A 20,046-nucleotide genomic window follows, 5' to 3' on the forward strand; every position below is an offset into this window, starting at 1 on the left:
TCCATATAATAATCTTACCAGAAAAATAATATAAAATATATGCAAAAGCAAAATGATTTCTAAAAATACACAGTAAGGTTTATTCATAAAGTCTCCTTTCTTGTAAATGACTGAAAATTAATTCAATAAATATTTTGATGCAATGCTTTTCCTATTAAAGTACAAACCTGAATTTAATGTTAAACAGATTAATTGAGCACTTGGAAGCACTCCTAGGGGATAGTAGAATTTTAAACTTCTCTGCCTCCAGTCTAAATACTCAAGAGGCAGCGTAAGATCCATACCCTTGGGATTCTGGTTGGCTAACAAGGAGGATAAGTAATTCCAGCATACTTTAAATAGACCAGGATTGCTAATAAAAAAGAGTTGAAAAACATGTTCACGTAAGCCTTCAAACTCGTGATTTATACGGTAGTAATTTCTCAAAACCAACACTAGAAACTTGTAGTCTAAACATTACATCGCTTGTATCGAGTAGTTCTTAAGTGTGGGAGACAGGGAAGAATCTACTAGCAGTAAAAAGGAAGGAGACTATTAAAAGGAAACGTGGGTCATCAGTATGTGGAATGGCATGAAAACCAGAAGGCAAGTGACAAAGAATGATGCAAACGTACACAATGCACTATCTCCCCTCACCCCCACTTCCCGTTTTCTTAGTATTATGCGTTTTTTAATTGGCTGTGCTGGGTTTTCATCACTGCATGTGGGCTTTCTCTAATTGCGGCGAGCAGGGTCTACTCTGTAGATACAGCGCACTGGCTTCTCATTGAGGTGGTTTGTCTCTCAGAGGACAGACTGTAGAGTTTGGTCTCAACAGCTGTGGTACACGGGTTTAGTTGCTCTGTGGTGTGTGGAATATTCCTGGATCAAGAATCAAACCTATGTCTCCTCCCCTGGAGGGTGAGTTCTTAACCACTTCACCAACAGGGAAGTCCAAGTATTATGATTTTAATTAAAATTTTATTTATCACCTATAAAAGATTTTCCTTTTATAAGTATAAAAGAAGGAAATGGCAAACCACTTCAGCATTCTTGCCTTGAGAACCCCATGAACAGTATGAAAAGGCAAAACGATATGACACTGAAAGATGAACTCCCTAGGTTGGTTGGGTGCCCAATATCGCTACTGGAGAAGAGTGGAGAAATAACTCCAGAAAGAACGAACAGACGGAGCCAAAGCCAAAACAACACCTAGTTGTGGATGTGAGTGGTGATGGAAGTAAAATACGATGCTGTAGAGAACAATATTCGGAGAAGGCAATGGCACCCCACTCCAGTACTCTTGCCTGGAAAATCCCATGGATGGAGGAGCCTGGTAGGCTGCAGTCCATGGGGTCGCTAAGAGTCGGACAAGACTGAGCGACTTCACTTTCGCTTTTCACTTTCATGCATCAGAGAAGGAAATGGCAACCCACTCCAGTGTTCTTGCCTGGAGAATCCCAGGGATGGGGGAGCCTGGTGGGCTGCCATCTATGGGGTCACACAGAGTCGGACACGACTGAAGTGACTTAGCATAGCATAGCATAGAGAACAATATTGCATAGGAGCCTGGACTGTTAGGTCCTGAATCAAGGTAAATTGGAAGTGGTCAAACAGGAGATGGCAAGAGTGAGCACCAACATTTTAGGAATCAGTAAACTAAATGGACTGGAATGGGTGAATTTAACTCAGATGACCATTATATCTACTACTGTGGGCAAGAGTCTGTTAGAAGAAATGGAGTAGCCCTCACAGTCATCAGAAGAGTCCAAAATGCAGTACTTGGATGCAATCTCAAAAATGACAGAAAGATCTCTATTCATTTCCAAGGCAAAACATTCAATATCCCAGTAATCCGAGTCTATGCCCCAACCAGTAATGCTGAAGAACGTGAAGTTGAATGGTTCTATGAAGACATACAACACCTTCCAGAATGAACACCCAAGAGATGTCCTTTTCATTACAGGGGACTGGAATGCAAAAGTAGGAAGTCAAGAGCTATCTAGAGTAATAGGCAAATTTGGCCGTAGAGTACAAAACAAAGCAGGTCAAAGGCTAACAGAGTTTTACCAAGAGAATGCACTGGTCATAGCAAACACCCTGTTTCAACAACACAGATAATACTCTACACATGGACATCACCAGATGGAAATACCGATACCAGATTGATTATCTTCTTTGCAGCCAAAGTTGGACAAGCTCTATACAGTCAGCAAAAACAAGACCAGGAGCTGACTGTGTCTCAGATTATAAACTCCTTATTGCCAAATTCAGACTCAAATTGAAGAAAGTAGGGAATACCACAAGACCATTCACGTATGACCTAAATCAAATCCCTTATGATTATACAAAGCAAGTGACAAATAGATTCAAGGGATTAGATCTGATAGAGAGAGTGCCTGAAGAACTGTGGATGGAAATTCATGACATGGTACAGGAGTCAGTGATCAAGAACATCCCCAAGAAAAAGAAATGCAAAAAGGCAAAATGGTTGTCTGAGGAGGCCTTACAAATAGCTGAGAAAAGAAGAGAAGCTAAAGGCAAAGGAGAAAAGGAAAGATATACCCATCTGAATGCAGACTTCCAAAGAATAGCAAGGAGAGATAAGAAAGCCTTCCGCAGTGATCAGTGCAAAGAAATAGAGGAAAACAATAGAATGGGAAGGATTAGAGATCTATTCAAGGAAATTAGAGATACCAAGGGAACATTTCATGCAAATATGTGCACAATAAAGGACAGAAATGGTATGGACCTAACAGAAGCAGAAGATATTAAGAAGAGATGGCAAGAATACAAAGAAGAGCTATACAAAAATGATCTTCATGGCCCAGATAATCACGATGGTGTGATCACTCACCTAGAGCCAGACATCCTGGAATGCGAAGTCAAGTGGGCCTTAGGAAGCATCACTACAAACAAAGCTAGTGGAGGTGATGGAATTCCAGTTGAGCTATTCCAAATCCTGAAAGATGATGCTGTGAAAGTGCTGCACTCAATATGCCAGCAAATCTGGAAAACTCAGCAGTGGCCACAGGACTAGAAAAGTTCAGTTTTCATTCCAATCCCAGAGAAAGGCAATGCCAAAGAATGCTCCAACTACCACACAATTGCACTCATCTCACACGCTAGTAAAGTAATGCTCAAAATTCTCCAAGCCAGGCTTCAGCAGTATATGAACCAAGAACTTCCAGGTTCAAGCTGGATTTAGAAAAGGCAGAGGAACCAGAGATCAAGTTGCCAACATCTGCTGGATCATCAAAAAAGCAAGAGAGTTCCAGAAAAACATCTACTTCTGCTTAATTGACTGTGCCAAAGCCTTTGACTGTGTGGATCACAATAAACTGTGGACAATTCTTCAAGAGATGGGAATACCAAACTACCTTACCTCCCTCCTGAAAACTCTGTATGCAGGTCAAGAAGAAACAGTTAGAACCGGTCCTGGAAAAATGGACTGGTTCCAAATTGGGAAAGGAATACATCAGGACTATATATTAGTCACCTTGCTTATTCAACTTATATGCAGAGAATATCATGCAGAATGCTGGGCTGGATGAAGCACAAGCTGGAATCAAGATTTCCGGGAGAAATATCAATAACCTCAGATATGCAGATGACACCACCCTTATGGCTGAAAGCGAAGAGGAACTAAAGAGCCTCTTGATGAAGTGAAAGAGGAGAGTGAAAAAGTTGGCTTAAAACTCAACATTCAAAAAATAAAGATCATGGCATCCAGTTCCATCACTTCAAGACAAATAGATGGGGAAACAAAAGAAACAGTGAGGGACTTTATATTATGGGGCTCCAAAATCACTGCAGACAGTGGCTGCCACCATGATATTAAAACACTTGCTCCTTGGAAGAAAAGCTATGACCAACCTACACAGCATTTTAAATAGCAGAGACATTACTTTGCTGACAAAGGTCTGCAAACCATAGACAAAGCTATGGTTTTTCCAGTGGTCATGTATGGATATGAGAGTTGGATTATAAAGAAGGCTGAGCGCTGAAGAATTGATGCTTTTGAACTGTGGTGTTGGAGAAGACTCATGAGAGTCTTTGGACTGCAAGGAGATTCAACCAGTCAATCGTAAAGGAAATCAGTCCTGAATATTCACTGGAAGGACTGATGCTGAAGCTCGAATACGTTGACCACGTGATGGGCAGTACTGACTCATTGGAAAAGACCCTAATGCTGGGAAAGATTAAAGGCAGGAGGAGTAGGGGACAACAGAGGATGAGATAATTGGATTGCATTACTGACTTGATGGACATGAATTTGAGCAACTCCAGGGGTTGGTGATGGACAGGGAAGCCTGGTGTGCTGCAGTCCATGGGGTCACAAAGAGTTGGACACAACAGAGCAACTGAAGTGATCAACTGATTAATCCTTAAGTTGTGGTATTTGTTTTCATTTTCATATGAACTTTTAGACTGAGTTAGTTTTGACTCTCATCATGTTGAACACTTGATGCCAAGATCCAGTAATAAGAATCAAGGCAGATTTGTATGTCTTCAGATTCTTATCTGAAATTCACCTAGGTATGCACCTACTTCTACCCATTAACAGAGAATGAGAAAGTGTGATGCTTGTGGGAATTTAGGAAATAGAATTTGAGGAAGAACTGAGAATGAGATGGAGACCAGCCCCACAGAAGCAACCCTAATACTAGGGAGAGGTTTGCTTTCAGGTAATGTATATTTTCACAGTCGTAAATTTTTTACTGGAGAACATTATTCCCAAGCAAGTTTTCAATATATGTTTGCTAATCAATTAACATACAGATAAGAGCAAATATTCTAGGAGTTATAAAAAAACCCTTTCCTGTTGAAGTCATATATATATAGATCCAATTTAAATAAAAAATTATCCTTCTAATCTTAGACATACCAATTCCTTCAGAAGTGATTCTATAAATAAAGACTGAGGTTGGGTGCTGATAGAACAGCAAGAATGCTTACCAATGCATGATGGATAATCAAAACTCAGAACTCTCAGCTTTGATACCAACCTATGGACTAATAAACCATGGTTGAATTTGACTGAAATAAAATCCTGCATGGGAAAGAATTCCAAATATGGCACAGAGGTTGGCAGCTTCTGGCGAGAGAAAGGAAAAGGGAGACTAACAACTAGCTGTCGAACTGCAGGCAATACTAGAATATCCTGGCTTCACTGTGGAAGCACCAGGCGGCTTGCTGCCTGCTGCAGATGTGGCTGTGTCATCACTTGGGGGCATGAATTACTGCCGAGGACTCATTATCCCGCCATCTGTTGGGTCAACCCCGGCAGCGTGACTAGTGCCTGAGTGAGGCTGTGGGCTACAGAGGCAGAGCCCACCGGTATATTCTGGGACTCCATCCTGCTTCTACTGTTGTTTCTGCTCTAAATAGAAGGCCCAGGAGGCTTCTGGCCTCAGCACAAACTATCTGTACTACATGCCTGACAATGATTAGGATGCTAATAAAAGTACAGATGGGGAAGGTAGGCAAGTCACAGCACTAAAAACTGAGAACAGATCCATTTATTACCCTTTAGGACACTACTTTGCCCTATAATATCCATAATTACAGACTACTTCTGAAGAGATATGCCATCGATATTTAAGGACAAATGGGAGTTTAAGTTTAACCCAGGCCAATTCCCTGGGTTACCTATAATCCCCTCTTAGATATTCACACTAAGTTCCTATGGGGTGCAGAACCATGGATGCAGATACTCAGAAAGCATGAGGAGTTAGGGAAGGAAAGGCAGATGGCCACATAATGAAAAGTATGGTGAGACCTTCATTCCCCCATGCACATTCATCATTGTGGCCCAGATGAAGCTACAAATACTTTATTGGCTATTTGAGACTCATCTTGATGTATTTTACCTGACTAAACCATGAAATTAAAAGACGCTTACTCCTTGGAAGGAAAGTTATGACCAACCTAGATAGCATATTGAAAAGCAGAGACATTACTTTGACAACAAAGGTCCGTCTAGTCAAGGCTATAGTTTTTCCAGTAGTCATGTATGGATGTGAGGGTTGGACTGTGAAGAAAGTTGAGCATGGAAGAATTGATGCTTTTGAACTGTGGTGTTGGAGAAGACTCTTGAGAGTCCCTTGGACTGCAAGGAGATCCAACCAGTCCATTCTAAAAGAGATCACACCTGTGGCGGATTCATTTTGATATTTGGCAAGACTAATACAATTATGTAAAGTTTAAAAATAAAATTAAAAAAAAAAAAGAAAGAGATCAGTCCTGGGTGTTCTTTGGAAGGAATGATGCTAAAGCTGAAACTCCAGTACTTTGGCCACCTCATGCGAAGAGTTGACTCATTGGAAAAGACTCTGATGCTGGGAGGAATTGGGTGAAGGAGGAAAAGGGGACCACAGAGGATGAGATGGCTGGATGGCATCACTGACTCGATGGACGTGGGTTTGGGTGAACTCCGGGAGTTGGTGATGGACAGGGAGGCCTGGCGTGCTGCAATTCATGGGGTCGCAAAGAGTCGGACATGACTGAGTGACTGAACTGAACTGAAACATTTTTTTTACCTGATTAAAAATGTGTTCTTTTGCGTAAAAAGAGGAGATGAAGGAAGATACTAAATCTCTTTCTAGGTCCAGGTCTACCTTAGGCTACTCCCTCCAGGACAAGGCAGTCCTAGGTGAGGGCTCAATAGGCCTGGCAGCACTACCACCTCTCTCTGAGCAATATTAACACTTATGTATGCAATCTAGAAAAATGGTGCTGATGAGCCTATTTGCAGGGAGGAATAGAGGCACAGATGCAGAGAACAGACTTGTGCATGCAGTGGGGGAAGGAGAAGATGGGACAAATTGAGAGAGTAGCACTGACATATATATACTACCATGTATAAAATAGACAGCTAGTAGGAAGCTGCTATATAACACAGGGAGCTCAGCTCAGGGCTCAGTGATGACCTAGAGGGGTGGGAGGGAGGCTCACGAGGAAGGGGATACATGTACACTAATAGCTGATTCATGTTGTACAGCAGGAACTAACACAACATTGTATAGTAATTATACTCCAATTAAAAATAAATTAAAAACCAGGAAAAAATAAAAGAAAAAGGGCCTCATCTTCTGAGTCCTCCTCCCCGAAGAAGGAATTGCCCAGGGATAATCTGAAAATGCAACCGTGAAAAGTCAGAGTGGCCCAGCTATGGGGCTGCTGACCAGAGATGGGCTTCAGCTTTCTCACATGAAAAACAAGGGAACATTGTTAACTTACCTTTCCAGTGAGCATTTAGTGTCTTGCTTGGACTATCAGTTCACACACTTATTTCATTCCAGTAGTTCCCATCTATTAACTAGGCACAAAGGGCTCAACTCTTAGATTCAGAAATATATCAGCTGCGTCACGCTAAGTCTGTAAGGGTAAAGTGACATAAACAGTCAAGCAATTATGCAGTGGCATTTCTTGTGGACAGCTTCTGCTCTTAGCTGGCTGAACCCACATAGAAGGGCTGCTGCTGGCATTGGGAATTCTGACAATTTTTTCCTGCTAGCTGAGGTCCAATGACTTGCAAGCAAGTAGACAGAAGAAATCCTGCTCCAACACAGTGCTATTCAGAGAGAGCCGGCAAAGTGGGCAAAGACTGGGATCAAAGCCTGCTGCTGCTGCTAAGTGGCTTCAGTCGTGTCCAACTCTGTGAGACCCCATAGATGGCAGCCCACCAGGCTCCCCCATCCCTGGCATTCTCCAGGCAAAGCCTAAAGAGGCTCTAACTGAGCAAAAGATCAGCAAACTTCTCTCTGTCGAGAACAAGCAAAGAGGAAATCAAGCTGAATAACAGATCAAATGTGGCTATGGAGTTGGCTGGATCTTTGCTCCCCCGTTGTCCCCTACATTCTCCCCAACAACTGAAAAGCCATGGGTTACAGTAGAAAGACGGGTGCTTTCGATTCAGACAGTAATGAGCATAAATTTCTTAATTCTAAAACAAGCCAACTGTGTGAATTCAGGATAAATTACTTCATGACTCATGGCCTCAGTTTCCATATCTGTCGAATGAAGAAAGAGAATCAATATTCTGAGAGCTATCGAGAGGATTACATATAAAAGGATAATATAAGTAAAATGTACAGTGTTATACTGAGTGAACAGAAGGTGATCAATAAGATGATGCTGAAGGTTAATGAAATGGCTGTTGAGCTGATATTTACATAGAACATCCATAGCTGTCCAAATAAAGTAATGCCAATAACACACACACACTGTGCCTCAGGCTGCACTCACATTGTGTTACCCTTCAACCATGGGGTTTTAACTAATAGATACTCCGTGGACAGAAAAACACTCTTAGTTTTGCTAGTATCATTTCAATAAATTTTCAGTCAAGAAATACTGCAATACCTGAAAAAAATCATAGGAAAGCTAATGCAAAATTATAAAATAGAATTTAAGTACATTTATATTAGTTTCAGTACAGCATGCATGTGTGTAATTAAGTCCAAATGAGATCTCTGCATTCCCTTGTTTCATCAGAAGAATTTCATCAGAGAAATGATTAAAGTGGAGAATGCCACCTCATCCCTGGGCAGGTGCCTCATGACTTTCTAACACTTTGAGGGATTTTAAATGAGGCCTTCGCATTTATTCCTCAGTAAAACTCTGCTATTTCAGTTGCCCTAATTAAAGAGATCCTGATTTCTTTTCTCCATTAATAACATCATTAATAATTATTATTTAGTAATAAATCTTCCCAAGTGACTATCTTTACTGAATATAAGTATACTTATTACAAGGAAAATAAAATCTGCAAAAGAGCTAAGAGCACAATGCAGGAAAAGAGCTATTATAAAAGGGTTGTGAAGGACAGAGACAACATGAGAGCAGAGATCAGCTCTGAAATGTCGGCCTTGTCAAGATTTTTAACATCTAAAAGTGCCATTAATTCCTCTCTAATGAATCTTACATTATTAAGATCATATGTTTTAGTCAAGGAAAGTGCCATATTTTTCACAATATTAAGCAATGTTATTTTTTTGAAACCCCCAAAAGGTCTTTGCTAAAAGAGATGGTTGCCACATAAGAAAGTCATTACTAAGGCAAATGCTATATGACCTCAGGACAACCAGTTCCAAATAATGGTAATAACTTACAATTGCTTTCAAATCAATTTTGATGCAAATTTTAGTGTTCTAGTTTGAAAAAAGAAAATCAAAGTATAAAACAGCATGTATAATAGGCTACATTTTGTGTATCAAGGGAGAAGAAAATAAATATATGTCTTTTCTGCTTGTGAAACTGTAGAAAAACATGCACACAAACATACATACACCTAAAATGGTGGTTATGTGCAGTTAAGGACAGATTTGGGTGAATAGAGAGTGAGACTGACAGTGGTAGACATTTGACATCTTGTTTGATTTTGGCACTATGCAAATACATTACTTATTTACAAGATGAAATTTAAAAAATATGCTTTCACAAGAGCTTCTTATACAGATTTTCATTTTCTCTTACATTTATTGAATAAGATTATATTTTTCTACAAACTGGGCACTACTGATTCAGATTTGAGAAAGAATGGTATAGAAATGAAACATTTTCCTATGTGTCTTATAAATAGCAATATAATTATAAAATTAATTTTATATTTATAATTTCTGCATTTATTTTCGTATCTTTGTGCCATCTGCCAACCTGTATCAAAATCTGTTTTTGACCTATTCTTGGTTCAGTTTGATCACAAAGCTAATGAGATTGAAGAGGAATACTTCCTCCAGACTGTAAATTATTGACTAAACAATTGCTCATTTTAATCACTTATGAAAGCCAGAACTCAAAGCATATTGATATAAATATCATGCCCATAATCCCTTATTAATGATTCCAGCCTTTGTAGCAAGCATGCTTTAGTGACTATGACCATTAAGAAATACATCAAATTTGACCAAAAGGAAACAACACAAATTTTTCAGTGTTTTTGAAAAAGAATACTGTCATACCTGTTTTATTATAAATAACCAGGTTCTGTCATATTTTATCTTCTTGCCAGCAAATGAAGGACATTGTTTCATAAAGCTTCTAAAACGTACATGAATATTTAATTAAATCATATTTCCTTGAGAAAATAAAGTTCATTCGCATTTATAGCAGACCGTTGTGAGGAGTAAGATAATTGTCATAAGACCAGGGTAGCCAGTACCGGTTGCTTGTGGAACAAAACTCCTCAAATTTTTAAAACTTTTTTTAAAAAATAAACTTACAATCATAAGTGTTCATTTACTTTAAAAATCCTAAAGATGAAGAAAATTATTGTCTATATATTTAAGTCCTTGTATAAATTACAAAACTCAAGTTTATGTTACAGAGTCCCTTCCCCATAGGAAGCATAAAGCACTTTTGTGGTACCTTTCACCAGTAAATATTTGTATCACATTGAATTTGACAAATGAAAGAAAAGTCGATATTGCATCTTAAAGCCCCAAGAGAACATTCTTCTAAGCTGTCTCTCATGTTGAATGAGCTTCAAAAGTCATTTGATTGCCACGATTTAACTCAATCTCAAATAAAGATATATAAAAGTAATATGCCTATTGACTTCAGTAGAAATCTGAAATATCAGTGAACTGCAGACTCTTCTTGTTTGAGGTCAACAAACACTCTTTGGAAGACAACCAAGAGTAGTTTAAGACCTGGACAACAAAATAAAATTATAACAATAATAATTATAATAATAAAAATAACAATAATAAAATTAAACAACAACAACCAACAATGAGGTAAACTCCCCTTTAAAAAAGGCAATATGTGTTGCCTGGATTGTCAGGAGAGAGTTCGATTGTACCTGACACCCAAATGTTTTTCCAGCCATAGTTCAGCCAGTTGCACGGTTGAGGCAAAAGTACTTGCCTTGGATCCTAAGCACATCTTATACTGCTTAGGGTCCAAGTTAGGGTCACAATGAACTGGATGGAAAATGTGGACCACTCCTACTTCTTGACTTCTGAAGGGCCTCAAGCCAGATAGAATGACTTTATTGTAGAGATCTACATCTTCCAGTCCCCAGCCTTGTATTGAGGTATCAAATCCACCTGCTCCCAGAAGATCACTTTTATAAATACAGGTAATTCCATATCCATAATCTCTCCAGAATCCAGTCTTCTTTGAGAAGACGAAGTCGTCATCGGTTGGAGGGTTCCCCCCATTGGTTACCTTTGGGTCATACTGGCTAAAGATGATGGGGTAGTACACCTGTTGTCCCTGAATTGTATTGTCTCTACATCGTTGGAGAAAATCTCCTCTGAAGATCAAGTCAACATCACAAAATAGCAGCAAAGTATCATTGTCAAACTGGGAAGATCCCATTGCAAGACCAAGACCTCTGGAAAACTCCCCCTTCATGGGGATCAGGGTGATTTCTGCTTTGGGGTACTTGTTCTGATATTCTTGTATAAGCTCAATATGCTTGTTGGAATCTTGGCCAGAATCCTTACTGAAAAGGATGATGACCAGTTTTACATTCTGCTTTGGGATAAGACAAGTGTTTTCAAAGTTCTCCATGAATCTCAAGAAAGTGTCATACCTTCCAATGAGAGGGACAAGAATGTGTATTTTCTTTTCACTGTGCCCTCCCACTTCTTTGGCACCTTGAAAAGAAGACAGTATCTTTAAAGAATTCGATATAAAGGAGAATGATTGAGTGTCACTGTTAATACTCTCTACAAGGCTGTTGACATCCAGCTCTTCAGTTTCTCTGAAGAAAGGCTTGCTGAACAACTGCTGAAGATAGGCATGGCGTCTTACTGGCACAGTCAGTTTCCTCCCCTTGTGTCTTTTGTATAAGAGAAGTAAATCCAAAATGTACTCCACCCCATGCATGGGATCAACCCTGCGGTAGCCATATTGAATTTCTTTGAAGTCAATGAGCCGTCCTCTCGTCTTGGCATTCTCATTGATCATCTCCATCACCTGTAGGACAGTATCATCCAGCGCTGTTCTCAGGATGCTATTGATGCTCTGTCGAGGAGGCTGGTTCTCAGATGCTGAGTAAAGGAGCTTCCCTGTCAGGAACTCCCATTCTATCACTTCATCTCTCTCCCGAGGCTGGAAGTGGTTGAAAGAAGGCATTACTCCCAGCTGCTGGTCCTCTTTGCTCACTTCGCTATTACTAAGCTTGCTCATCAGCGCACTCTCCCGGTGGAGCTGGATGGTGCGGTAGCGCAGTTCAGAAATTTTGCGGCTGAGCATGTAATTATGAAGCCTGTATTGGTAGGCAGGCCTTTTGTTTGGATGAAGTGTTATGGCTGCATGGATTTTGCTGTTGTGAAGGTCTTGGATATAACCCTTGCGATTGTGTTCATAATTTTCATGGAACAGTTGCTGCATCTGAAAAGTAGAAGGAAATCAAGATGTTAAAATAAATTTTAAAAGAAACTAAGCAATAAAACATTTAAACTAAAATATTTAGTAAGAATTACTTATACCATATTTCATAACAAAAATGACATAAAATATGAAAAATGGGAAAAAATCTTTTATGGGCACTTCACAAAAGAGAATATGTAAATGCCTGATAAACATACAAAACATTTCTCTAGCTCATTCATCACCAGTGTAATGCAGTTTAAAGTCACAATGTGATATTTAACCTACAAAAATGGCTAATGATACATAATGTGCTGTCAAAGTATTAATTGCAGATTTGGAACTCTCATACATGGCTGGTGAGAATGTAACTTGGTTCAACCACTGTGGAAAACTGTATTGACTAAAATGATCAAATGCATTCCCTGTTACTCAGTAATTCTACTCTTAGAAATATGCCCAATACAAATACATGCATACATTTACCTAAATATCTATACATATATATATATATATTCAAAGCAGTATTATTAATAATACACCCAAACTGAAAGCAACCTGAATGTACATCAAGAATAAATCTAATAGAAAGTAATACAATAATTAAGACAAATGAAATACTACTACTCAACAACACAGACAAACTCATAAACAAGTAAAAGAAGCCATGTACAAATGAATACATTTTATATGATTCTCTTCATATGAAATTAAGAAACAGGCACAGCTAACTGATGTAGTTAGCTATAAGAACAGCCGATCAAAAATCCAGAAAGGGGGCAGGAAGCTCTGCAGTGTTAACAGTATTGTATTTGCTGATCTAAGTCATGGTGGCACATACGCATTTAATTTGTGAACATTCACTCAAGTATTACTTATGATGTATTTGCTATCCCCCAATTAATAAATAACTTTCTTTTAAAAATATGCATATACATGCATGTAAAACCAGGTAGGGTTTTTGATATGTATGTACATAAATGTATGTGGGTATGTGAGAAGGGAGAGAGAGAATATGAATATCAGAATTTTCCTAGTGAAGGTGATCTAAAAAATGTTAGACCAATACCGTGGCATATTCTTTATCTCCAGTATTTCATCTGGTTCTTATTCTATACTCTTAGATTTTCAAATCAACATCATCTGACCTTGAAGAATGTAACAGCAGATATTCTGAGATGGATTTTGGACTTGATTCAAGAGAGTTTAGTTACATCCAATATTTTTTCCTAAAAACATATACCAATTTTTATTTGAAACTTTGATGTTAAATCAAATTAAATCCATATGAATGGGCTATTATATCTCTAATTTTGTATTATTATCCTTCACCTGAAATTGCCTCAACATATTACTTTAGGTAGGTTTTCATGGGTTTTTTTCTTTTTTTTTTGGTATGCAACAAGATAAAAAATTCTAATGGCATATAGAATATTAATTTTACCACCTCTACAAATTATTGGCTCTCTGAAACTATTCTTTCTTAAGGCCTGCTTTACATTACTAACAAAACAGAAACATGCTAAATTAAATAGGAGACATTGCTCAGAGGTGAACTGTTCAATTGCAGACTTATCTAGCTCCTTTAGTGATACTGAAGTGATTAATACTGCACAACTTGATAAAGCTGATATTTGTTATAGAACAAAGATTATCAGTATTAAAATAGTTAAATAACTTGCATCACTCATATCATTACAACACAAGTTCCCTATATAGTGCTTATTTTTCTAGTGTATTCCTTTGCAGAAATATTATAAGCAAAGTCAGTGAGGGGGGCAATATTTAAAAAGAGCACCCTCATACATACTCTAGGTAGTGTGGTAATGATAAGATCATCTTGAATTCATGTTATATTTTCTATTAAGAAACATAGATTATATCCAAATTTTCTGTTTATATGTAGGGAGGATCAAGCTCTGCAGCATAGACAGGGGAATGCTTACGAGCCTGGCTGTGAAATTAGCCAGATCTAGACTTGAGTACTGGCTCCACCATTTCTAAGCCATTTCCTAGCCAATCTATCTAAATCTGTCTCCTAATCTACAATAGATAAAATGCCAACCATCTCAATGTATATTAAAATGTTGCTCAATAAGAAAAATATATATATACATTGCTTAGTACTGTGTCTGGTATCAATCAAGACAAGGATTTGCCAGCCTCTTCCTGAGATTCCTCTTTTTAACTAGGAGTTTTCAGAGAATGAGAGCAGCACTCTTTAGGCTTGCCTCGTCTTTGTTCATTTCTGGAAATGCTTGGGAACAGTTATAATTTGGCCATATACACTCAGTGCTTCAATGTATCAAGCATACCATTGAGGAACCTTCTGCTAATAAAAATCCTCAACATTTTACTACAAGAGAGATAAAGTATTGTGGGGATTTTTGGGAAACCAAGGTTCAGGAAGGTTAAGTGATTTAACCAAGGGTCTACTGAGAGTAATGAGATTATGACCAGAACTAGAATAAGCAGTCACTTTTGCTACTTATCACACAAAATTTTGAATACAGCAAAATTGTTTTAAGAAAAAGTATAAAATACACATTTAAAATTATATTAGTTTGTTTGAAATAATTCAGAATTTCCTTTCCCTTATAGAATTTTCAGTTGATTTCATGGTACCTCCACAACCTTATACTGAAAGTAAAAATCATTTCACACTAACAAAATCACTGACATCAACAAAAGCAAAAGCAATTGACATCAATGGGTACTAACTGATTTCAGTGTTTCTGCAAGTTTCTGTGTTTCAAAGTCTCTGCAAGAGAAAAAGACTAGATGAAAAAATAGCCTCACCCCACCAAGAAAAGAATTCATGAAACTGAGGAAAATATTAAGGGACAGTTCTAAAAGTCATAAGAAGAATTTTCCTCTCTCTTGGAAAACAATAAATTAGAAATACAAGATCTCAGGGATGTGATGGTAGAGATGAAATGTCACTTCACAGAACTAAGAAATAAAGATAAACTGTCTTTATTATATGTCTTTGTTATATATATATATAATAAACTCAGGTGTGAAAATTAAGTCATAAGAAAAATAAAGAATAAACACTGTGGAAGGCTCAGTAAAGGGGAAAAAATAGAAATTAAGAAAGCTAAAAAATGAAATATAAATAAAGTTATGATGGTTTAGAGAGAAATAATTCAGGACTTAGAAAAGTACTTTGTTTAGAATAACTGCTATTAATAAGAGTTATAATAAGAGTAAGCTATTATTATTACTATAGTTGTTACTTTTTTTTTATACTATTATCATTAGTGTAAGTATTGAATAAATGAGTCAAGGAGAATGGCCTCATTTTCCTTAGAAAAGAACCCAAATATGCTCAGTTCAGCCATCATTTAATTTCAGATCATCATCTAAAAACTGACTGAATTGTCTTTAAGAGGTCTTTGTTGAAGGGAAGTGGAAATAAAAGGCCATGCCATTATCAGAAAGCTTTGTGTTCTTTATTAAGAAAATAATTTAATTATTTTTTCTCTATGAAAAAGAAAATGTCTTTATTTATATAAAAAACCTATTTCAATTTATTATAAGTTCTTTTGTCCCCATTAGGCCACTTCATTTCTCATAAAAAGGATTCTCTAATTTAGTCACAGGCCACAACATAGATGAACCCTGAAGACATTACACTAAGTGAAATCAGCTAGTTACAAAAAGACAAATACTATGATTCTACTTTTATGAGATCTATAAAGTAGTCAAACTCATAGAGACAGAAACTAGAATGATAGTTTCCAGAGGCTGGGGGAGGGGGAAATGAATTGTTCTGTGGGTACCGAGTTTCCGTTTTGAAAGATGAAAAAGTTCTGTTGTTGCACAACAATGTGAATAGAGCTGACATCACTAAACTGTACCCTTGAAAATGATAAAGATGGTAAAAAAATCTTTTCCTTTTATTCCACACGAGCCTCACCTTTCCTAAACAGGAAATCTGGTCAATTACAAATCACAATCTGGCCAATTAGTATGTAGTAAGTGAAAAGTGTGAACGGCTCAGTCATGTCTGACTCTTTGCGACACCATGGGGACTGTAGCCTGCCAGGCTTCTCTGTCCATGGAATTCTCCAGGCAAGAATACTGGAGTGCGTTGGCATTCATTCCCTTCTCCAGGGGATCTTCCTGACCCAGGGATCAAACCCGGGTCTCCTGCATTTCAGGCAGACTCTTTACACAGCAGGCAGATTAATTTCATTCCTGGGTATGAGCAAAAAAAATCTTTCCCTTTGGCTACAGGCTCAGATTTTGCATATTATAATTCCTCAGAAAGAAAAGCAGACCTTGCACCCAGACAAGGGCAGAGAAGCAACACAAGAAAGACAGCACTGTAGAGAGCGCTGAACACATACTGAGCTGTGCCTAAGATTACCCCCAGACTTCTTAGCATCCTACGACAATACTTTCATCTCTCTTTCAGGTAGTTTAGCGGTGGTTCTATCGCTTGCAACCAAAGGAATCCTGTCAAAAACAATCTGGTAAATGGATGTGTTTTAATTTTAGCTCTGTATGATTTGCCTCTGTTTAATTAGCTAGTTTAATTTTGGTTGAAATCCTAAACAATCTCATATGGGCAATCTGTACCATTAAAACTGGTACTTTTTTTTTTCTGTTACATTTAATTTTGTTAGCTATTTTAGTTTAAGAAAAAACAACCTGTCAGACAACACAGAAAATAGCTTCCAGATACTCCTAGTTGTGATGAAGTTTTCTCAGCAGTATATATTTGCAACAGTTTAAAAATACTTTCAGACAACATAGAAAATCATCAAGTGATACAGATTTCCCAGCAGGGTATATTCTGGACACATGCCATTACAGGCAAACTTCAAAGGGATTTAAAATAAAAAAACAATCACCAAGTTCATAAGATTTCAGTTTATAATATTATGGCACATAATCAATTGTTGGTTTAAATAAATCCATATACCTTAATTAAAATTAACCTGTTAGAAATAAAGTAATACTATGATTAAATACGGGCTTCCCTGGTGACTCAGAGGGTAAAGCGTCTGCCTACAATGTGGGAGACCCAGGTTCGATCCCTCGGTCAGGAAGATCCCCTGGAGAAGGAAATAAAACTAATGATAATTGAACTTGATTGCATATCAATTTGCTAGATTTAGCCTGACATACACAAATTCAGGCAGTTATCATACAAATGCTTCCTGATATTATAGTTAAGATAATAGCAGATGATTGTTGAAACTGATACAATTCACTTCCCCTGTAGATATTTTTAAATCTGGTAAATAGTCAAGTAAATTTTTTGCATTCAATATTACCTTAAAGCTTTTAATCTATTCACAATTTATTATAGTGAAGAGCAAAGAGGAATTTTGAAGAAATTTTTAAGCTGCCTCTTTGCAAACCTACACACATTCTTTCTTGATCTCATACCAATATAACTTAACTATGCCCTTCACTGGTGATTTAATTACCACACAATAACTTATATGAGACAATGGGAAAGAAGGAAGTTATCACTTTCCAACTAGACTTTCAAGATCTCTGAAAAACAAATGGAAAGATAGTCGTTGCATGCAATTTTGAAAGACATGAACACAATTAATGAATCTTATCCTCTGAAGGAAACGTATTAACTATATGCTGGAACTGATCATGCATAAAATTATACCTTGCTTTCCAAATAAAAAAAGAAAGTAGTCTATTTTCTAGCTCATGAATTTTATTCCAGTTATGAAAGCTTTGAAAGCCCAAGTTGTTCCCTCTTTAACTATAAAGATGCTAAAGCTACAGTTAAAAGACTTTTGCTGTTGCTGTTGATTTGTTATTTCCATTCTCCCAAAATTCAAGCTGCCTATCATTTACCCTCATGAAAGACTGAATATGAGGGTTAGTTGCTCAGTCGTATCTGACTGTAACACTGTGGACTGTAGCCCTCCAGGTAGGAGGGATTTCCTCTGTCCATGGGATTTTCCAGGCAAGAACACTGGAGTGGGTTGCCATTTCCTTCTCTAGTGGATCTTCCCAACCCAGGGATCAAACCCAGGTCTCTTGCATTGCAGGCAGATTTTTTACCATCTGAATCACGAGGGAAGCCCAAAAGACTGATTATAAGCTTGCTAATTTGAATGAACAGCATATTATCCACTAAGGTAGAAGGTACAAGAATGGAGCAGACTTATGATTTTTTACTTAGAGAATGACATGTACTTCTATAATTATGAACTTAGGCTACAAGACCATTTTTAGTGATCATTAATGTTCCTCAAATAAAGAAAGTGAAAGTGAAGTTGCTCAGTCATGTCCAACTCTTTGCGACCCCATGGACTGTAGCCTACCATGCTCCTCTGTCCATGGGATTTTCCAGGCAAGAGTACTGGAGTGGGTTGCCATTTCCTTCTCTAGCGGATCTTCCCAACTCAGGGACTGAACTTGGGTCTCCTGCATTGTAGGAAGATGCTTTACCATCTGAGCACCAGGGAAATAACTTCAGGGTAATTTGGAGCACCATTTGTAAGAAGCTATAAGTTGATGATCTTCCAAGAAATAAAAGGAAGGCATCACGCAGTTTAATGTTAACTGGTTTATGTTAGTAGGTCTATGTTTAATGTCAGTAGGTCTATGTTTAAATATACTCTGAAATGAAAATAAGATATTATTTCTCAAGATTAAAGAAAGAAAATTTAATATTCATTATGTAGAAAGTTGACTTAGGCTGTCAGTACATTATAGAGTACAATCTTATTGGATAAATTGGGTAGAAGAATATAGTACAATGTGCATAGCAGATGTTCAAGAAACCTGCTGCTGCTGCTGCTAAGTCGCTTCAGTCGTGTCCGACTCTGTGCGACCCCATGGACTGCAGCCTACCAGGCTTCTCCGTCCATGGGATTCTCCAGGCAAGAACACTGGAGTGGGTTGCCATTTCCTTCTCCAATGCATGAAAGTGGAAAGTGAAAGTGAAGTCGCTCAGTCGTGTCTGACTCTTAGCGACCCCATGCACTGCAGCCTACCAGGCTCTTCCGTCTAGTGGAATCCAATTAATAAAACTTTTGAAAACACGAGAAAGATAACAGATTTATGAAAGTATGACAATTTCAGTAACTTTCCCTGACCAAACCATTCCTGATGTAATCCCTTCCATAATTTTGTCTGCCTCTTATAATTGCAGAATGAATGACTCATTCATTCATTTAAAAATATTCATTGTGTTTCTACAACATGTTAGTTGCTATGGTAGAGCAACAAAGAAGCCTAGTCCCTGCCCTCATGGAGTTGACTGCCTACTCGGGGAGACAAGCACTAAATATATAAACTCATAAACAGCTATCTAATTTTGACAAGTTATTAATTATGCCATTTGGTACCTGTTATTTTGAAAAGTGAAAGTAAAGTCACTCAGTCGTGTCTGACTCTTTGTGACCCCATAGACTGTAGCCTACCAGGGTCCTCTGCCCATGGGACTTTCCAGGCAAGAGTACTGGCGTGGGTTGCCATTTCCTTCTCCAGAGGATCTTCCCAACCCAGGGATCGAACCCAGGTCTCCCGCATTGTAGGCAGACGCTTTACCATCTGAGCCACCTTACTTGACTTTATATGCCTTTCTAGATAACCTGCTCCTAGGGGTCTCCTGGGTAGAGTACTTAATAAAATATTTATAATTAATTTTTAATAAATTCATATATTCACTCCCAAACTAGTTGGTAACCAAAACAGGAATCAAAACATTTACTCTCAGAACTCTGATTCTCTAACGGAAAATTTTCAGCA

General features: G+C 37.9%; 1 protein-coding gene across 1 annotated transcript in view; it reads right to left on the reverse strand.

Annotated features, from left to right (window-relative positions):
• Positions 1-9,107: 9,107 nt before the first annotated feature.
• CHSY3 (chondroitin sulfate synthase 3) overlaps positions 9,108-20,046 on the reverse strand; it is a 291,006-nt gene continuing 280,067 nt past the window's right edge. Inside the window, exon 3 of the mRNA XM_055548340.1 lies at positions 9,108-12,327. Coding sequence (XP_055404315.1) covers positions 10,765-12,327 — 1,563 coding nt within the window. The 3' untranslated portion in view covers positions 9,108-10,764. The remainder of the gene's footprint in view (positions 12,328-20,046) is intronic.

This window comes from Bubalus kerabau, chromosome 1 (genome assembly GCF_029407905.1).
Source record: "Bubalus kerabau isolate K-KA32 ecotype Philippines breed swamp buffalo chromosome 1, PCC_UOA_SB_1v2, whole genome shotgun sequence".
In the NCBI taxonomy this organism is placed as follows: Eukaryota; Metazoa; Chordata; class Mammalia; order Artiodactyla; family Bovidae; genus Bubalus; species Bubalus kerabau.